Below are 6,675 nucleotides of genomic sequence, written 5' to 3'. Positions count from 1 at the left end.
TAGACTTTGAGATCAAATTGACAATGGGCAATAATTTACACAAAAGCAAAGCCAAATCATAGAAGGTCATCTTCCATAGACCAGTAAATACTTCTAACAGTTTTATAATTTGATTTGATCATATTTCGCTTTCACTTTTTAGTTTCGCAGATCTGCCCATTGAAAAGCCCCTTTACTTGACTAAATCTTTTTTTGTGTGTTTTCACCTTATATTCATTCAAACCAGATGAACACACATTTTTATATTCTGTTCATGTCCTAATTATAACATCAGGGGAAAGCGGTAGGGTCAAAGTTGGTTAATATCTGGAAACAATATACTGTGTGTGTGTGTTTGTGTTTGTGTGTGTGTGTGTGTGTGCGCTTGTGTATGTGTGAGCACGTGCTTGCATGCTTAGATGCTTGCGTGCGTTTTGATGTTGTGTGCAATGTTAAAGGGGAACTATGCAGTTTTTTTTAGCTTACTTTACCTTAACTTAACAGCTTCGGAGTCATTGGAATGGTTATAAGACTTTTTTCAAGTTGAATGGCGGTCGTCTTGCTCTCCCCTAGCGCCTGTGAGCGGAAAACCCCCCTTGCAACTTTGGCAAGTCGCCGGCCTCAGCATCAGGAAGTATCGCGTGATACCAGGTCTCGCAATGTAATAAATTGCTTCACGGCACTGCACACATACGCCCATTCAGGAACTGAATAACAAGGTAGAAATGGAGCTTTTCCGAGTTTTTCACACTATTGTCAAGGCTGAGCCAGCAAAAAAGAAACAGAAACGTAAGAAGGTATTGTCGAAGGAACAGAGAAAGAGGAAACGGCAGAATTGACCGAGCGAGGAGTCAGACACGATTAAACGTAGGAATAGCCAAAGATCTATTCCAAAGCTGCAGAGGGATCTCTAAAGAGAAACCTCGAGCAAAAAGTGAGAAAACAGCGAAGAAATGTCCAAAACTGTATAGCGCCCCTTCATCTTCAAGATGCATATAATCCTGACAAGATACCCTCTGGATTTTTTTTTCTGCTCCTGAAGGACGATGGCACACTACGAAAGCCCAAATAGCATGTTGCTGCGCTGCCATGGGTTCAAGGAGATTTGATCACTTTTTGTTTGTGAAGCAGCCTCAATTCAGCTTCCACATAAAAAGCGAGAGACTAGGAGAGGACTGAGAGAGAGCAGTCTTTGTGGGGTTGAAGGCAAAAGGTGGATAAAAAAAAATTGCCTTGGTGCATCAGTTTTCTCTGATCCCAACTGGAACTATAAATGTATCTGAGAGATGAGCTATCTGTGGCGGGCTGTGCCACAAGCAGGCCTTTTCTTCTCTCTGTCCCAATGATGAGTTAGCAGGACCTGGAGTGATAAAGCCGATAGAAGCGCTGCTATCAGGTGGCAGTCTGGGTAATTACAACTCTCTATTTGGGGCTTTGCAGAGATGCTGTGGCGATAAGGGGAATATAATGAGGAAGAAGCCAGCGATAATGTATCTGCTAAATGGTTCAAAATAGTCTATCATGGGAAAAGTCATCTCAGTGCCTTGAGGGATACAAGTATCTGTGGATTTGAACCACAGGGCTCTGCGTCTGAAAACGTGTTGAAGGTTTAAGCTAAACATTCGCCCTGTGGGGGGTAGCAGCAATCAGAGTTAAAAAATCTGACTTTTCACAAAGGGTAGGATGGGGCGTTTTGTTAATGATCGAGGAAGTCGTTTGATTGCCGCTGCTTTTTTGTTTGCCCCTCAGGGTGTGGAGATATTCTGCAGTGTGAGATTGCATATAATACTTTGACAAGCGGCGGTTTAGAGATGAAGGTCTTATCAACCTTGCGGACTCCACATCCTTCTATGTAGCCATTCTCCATCCACAATGTGCTTTCAAAGTTTGTTGTATCTGTCAGTTCAGGTCCTCGAAGATTGAACTGACAATCACTTCTCTTTCTTCCCTCTTTTACCATCATTCAAGCATACACACACAAACACACACACACACTCACATCCTCGCTCAACCCTCATTTGCCTGTTCTCCAGTCCCCAGAATTTAATACACACCACAGTGTGTTCTATCTTGTATGGCTGTTCTATTGTGAATTACAGATTCCCTCACTAGGGATCATGACCACCATCAATAGTAGTTTCACTAATGTGATTAAGTTAATACTGTGCTCTATGAGAGGATTATTTCTCAATTCCTCTTGATATGCGTAATATTTAGGTTGTGGTTGAGTAAATATTTTGGTTCTTCACCAAAATAATTCCCACTGAGACAAAGAAACGAAAGTCTGCCCTAAGGAGCAATAAAGACTGTATAATTAGAATGATTACAGAACTGCACAACTAATTTGGCACTTATTGAATATATTTTGAGAACACAACGTTCAAAATAGGTCACATATTTAAACCACAAAAAAAATATTAACTTTATTCACATTAATTATGTATTTATTCAGACATTCGGTGTGACTCATTTGAAGTGATGCTGAAGCCGGCATTGTCTCTTTACCAATCCAATCATTATATTGCCTTGCACTTAAGCATATTTTCTACATATTGTGGAAACGGTAAAGAAACCTCATTAGACAAAATGACTTCTGATCTAAATGCAGTCATCTTTAAATAGTAATCAATTGGATGCCTTACAACGCTAAACTGTTTGTCATTAGCACTTTATCAAAGGCTCACTTAAGATAAGACTCTGCAGCTAATGGCGTGTGATAGTGACAAATTGCCTTTCAATACTCTCCCCATCATGCAGGAAACACTGCTGTCCCTTAGCCTGTGTAACATGTTTGCTTTGCTTGTATTTTTTTATTTGATTTCCTTGTTCAGAAACGTCGTCGATATGAATAACTTTGTCTTAATCTTTCACAATTGGAATTCATCTCAGCCAATAATTAATAAAAATAGGTTACATGATGAAAAAAGTTAACTGAAAATACACAGTAATTATGCTTGAAACAATATTATATTTCTTCCTTCTTAAAGCTTCAGTAATATAACGCCAGTCGTGGTTTTAAATAGTTTTTTTTAAGCAAAACTAATGAAATATTTTAATCCAGATTTATGTTGTTTATTTGCAGCATAAATCCTTAATCTGAAAATCAGCTGTAAAAAGTGGAGCACACATTGGCATGTTCATATATAAGTATTAATAAAAGTCCTCAGATGAAAATGAGATGACTACCTTTTACTGTAAACTGCATTTACCCCTTCTGCCTTGGCCTGCATGGGAGCAGCTAGAGCCCATAGCTGAAAGGGAAGGGGAAGATCCAGGCACAGCTGTGATCAAACAAGCAGAGTGAAACCACATCAGGTACACAATCAGGACCCCTCCCTCTCCCTTTCTTCAAACCTCCCCGATAATGAGCAAACTTTCATCTTGCTGTAAATACTCTCCACTCTGTGGGGTTTGAAGTGGCAAACAGAAGATACTGTTGTTTACCTTGCATGCTCACTTTTTTTTTTTTTTACCACCAGTCAAAGAACAGCCATCTGATAGCAAGAGGTCAACTTGTGTCTATTTATTTAAAGACTTGAGCCCCCTTCCTCCATCCTACAATAATCGTAATATACAGTGTAAGGTATTTTCATGCAAACTGGGATTTTCCAGGGATCCTCATCAATTCTTTCTATAATTTGTTGTGCTTTCTCCTAGAGTTGGTGAAGTGTTGAGCAAAATAAACAGTTTGGTGCTATCATGAAGATGCTTGCTCCTCCAGGGGCTCCTATTTCAGAGTGATGGCTTTAGCACTTTAGAGTGAACTGTGTGCGATCTCTCTGGGAAGGAATATGCCCCCATGGGCTTGTTGTTGCTGCTGTCTGCCTTCTATTTGCATGATATTTTTCTATTCAGTCTTATCATCAATGTGCTGTGAGGTGGGAGTGCTGGCTCCGTCTCAGAGGCTGGACGCGGGCTTTATCGGCAGGTAATTCTCCCACTCTCACTAACTCATCTTGAATTATTTAAGTGTTATTTCCAGGATTCAAGCAAAGGTAACAGGGGGGGGGGGGAACACAGGTTTTTTTTTATTTTTTTTATCATATCCTCCTTAAATTACTAAATTGAATAAATTAAGGTTTTCTCAATCTGCAAAATAACATGCTGTGTTGTGGAATAGATACAACGAATCTTGACATTTTGATGAGAAGAAAACACGCTGCATGGCTGCGCCTGCTCCCGTTATTAATGCAGGCTCAACTAGGCCCTGCATCATCTGAAATCCTCCAGCACATGTTCTTAAAAAAAGAGGCCATGCTTAAGGCATGAGGGGAGATATTTCTCTACATTGTCAAACAATCCTAAACAAAATAACACAATTAAATAGAACTGCGAGAGAGGAATACAACATTATAAAATCAGGGGGCCAGAACAAAAGAATGTGTGCAGACACTGAATTGCACAACTCCATAACTGTCAACTCCCGATAAGAACTTTCCACCGCGACTTTTTTATATAATTCATTGCAATTTTTGCCCGTTTGTGTCATGAGAGGCATGTGCTCCTGCGGAGTGAGTGGAGCGCTTCATTGCAGTAATGTTATCGAGGTGAATGACAAGCCGACAAAAGGGGCGCACGGTGTTGAGAGATGCTGCGACTCAGTTTAGGCAGCAGGTTTGTCTCTCATCTGGTCCTCCTGGCGCGGATCATCCTCACCTTGTCAGGTTTCCTTCTTGAAACAAAAGAGCGATCCCTCAGTGCGCTTTTCTGCGCTGCAATAAAACAGCCCTAATCCCTGTTAACAGGGCATTTTAAACAATCTCAAACTGGAGCAATCAAAGGGGCGCTGTCTCTTCGAGACTGCGCATCACTTGGGGATAGGTCAGCGTCATCACTCAACTTTCACCCGTTCATTATAATTATCTTAATTAATTATTTGTCCAATATTTTATTGAATAATATTGTTGGAAATAATAATAATAATAATAACAACAACAACAACAATAATAATAATAATAATAATAATTCTACTTTATGTATTGTGCTGTCCTTATTTTCGGCTAACTCGTTAAAAAAAGAATAACAGTACATTGAATTGAATTAGATATTCATTTATATCCTAATTCAAACGCTCGACCTGCAGCCTAATTCCTCATTTATAATATTGTTCGATACAGCCCCTCTCTATTTCCTTTTTTGTACATAGCCTATATAATTGTACAACGGAGAAGGTGCGAGAGCAAACCACTTAAACCTACAATTTACTCAACAAGTCCTGCAGATAACTGTAATTGCTTAGTTGAATATTCGACAACCTAATTTCAGTTGTCGATTCGCTGCCCTTGGGAAAGTCCTTTGAAGTGAAAGGGGGATTTCAGGAAAGTAATTAATTTCACCCAGCACGATTAGAAACACTTCAGACCTCTTCAGCGTTTGTGTATTTACGACAAATGCCACAATATCAGAAAATAATTAAAGAAGACATTCTTTACCTCTCTTGTCGTCTTACACACTACTTTTCAATGGCAGTGCCAGCCATGGGGAAGGAGAGAGGCAGGCACAGAGACAGCATACCGGATGAAAGGTGAGAAAGTGGAGTGACACCAGCGGTTTGATTGTCAATTAAAACACATGAAAACAGAGGAGGAGGAGGCGATCAGGCGTGTAATGATAGCCTAAATGTTGTAAATAAAGGAGAGCGCGTGCGTTTTCTTCAAGTGTTTGATGCCTCAGACATAATGCCAAAATGCAAGTTGAACTTCAACCACATAGCCTACAACAGTCACCAAATCTGTCAGTGTATTAGTGGAAGGCTAATACATGCTGCCACCCTCGGGAATTTCAGGTGCAGCCGTCGCTTTAAAAGTTAGACAAATTACTTAAATTGAAATAAACAATTCCGATGTGCTTATTATAAATATAATAAGAATAATGAGTCGAAACTACACCGGCTTTAAAAACACTCTCAAACAATAAATAAGCATAGCCTACATAATACGAGATGCGTTTCCCTTCAAACAGGGTGGGATTTTTTTTTTTTTCAAAAATCGTTTAGCAAGTGGTCTGCGTACCCGGCACCGACTGCGCATGCGCCTGGATGCACTTTCACTACCTGCCACACAATCCTGTATTTCACATGGGGCAAGCGGGAGTTCTCATCCACTTGCGTAAACGCTGCTGCTGAGTGGTGGTTGACAGTCTCTGGCGACAAGAGGAAAACAAGACAGCAATTTTTTTCCCTTTCTCTTCTTTACTAAAGGCGTATCACTGGTGGATGCTACCATGAAGCAGAAAACATAAGTTGAGCATTTATAAGGACGCTGCCACTTGTACTTCACTGAAGATATTCATCGGTGGGATGAAGAACTGAAGTCTTAAGTAAGTAGCTATAACATAAGCTGCAGTTGTTATAAAACTTAACAACGTGATTGTTAAACATGTGTGTGATTTTGTTCCGATTTTATTAAAGTTAGCCTATAGTCTATTTATACTTATTTGTTCTACGTTATTTTTCCAGAGAGAGTTTGTGCCAACATGTCTAAACCAATGGATCACGTCAAACGCCCGATGAACGCTTTCATGGTTTGGTCCAGAGCCCAGCGCAGAAAAATGGCTCAGGAGAACCCGAAAATGCATAACTCCGAGATCAGCAAGAGATTAGGAGCGGAATGGAAACTTCTCACCGAGTCTGAGAAAAGGCCATTCATCGACGAAGCCAAACGACTGCGAGCGATGCACATGAAGGAACACCCAGAC

The 6,675-nt window shown here is 40.3% G+C and overlaps 1 protein-coding gene across 1 annotated transcript in view; it reads left to right on the top strand.

Moving 5' to 3' along the window:
* Positions 1 to 6,041: 6,041 nt before the first annotated feature.
* Positions 6,042 to 6,675, top strand: part of sox21b (SRY-box transcription factor 21b) — a 2,471-nt gene continuing 1,837 nt past the window's right edge. Inside the window, exons 1-2 of the mRNA XM_032530048.1 lie at positions 6,042 to 6,297; positions 6,439 to 6,675. The exon at positions 6,439 to 6,675 is cut by the window's right edge and continues 1,837 nt beyond it. Of these exons, the coding sequence (XP_032385939.1) occupies positions 6,454 to 6,675 (222 nt within the window). The 5' untranslated portion in view covers positions 6,042 to 6,297; positions 6,439 to 6,453. The remainder of the gene's footprint in view (positions 6,298 to 6,438) is intronic.

The sequence above is a fragment of the Etheostoma spectabile genome, chromosome 11, assembly GCF_008692095.1.
Source record: "Etheostoma spectabile isolate EspeVRDwgs_2016 chromosome 11, UIUC_Espe_1.0, whole genome shotgun sequence".
Taxonomy (NCBI): domain Eukaryota; kingdom Metazoa; phylum Chordata; class Actinopteri; order Perciformes; family Percidae; genus Etheostoma; species Etheostoma spectabile.
This window is presented reverse-complemented; position numbering and strand designations above follow the sequence as displayed.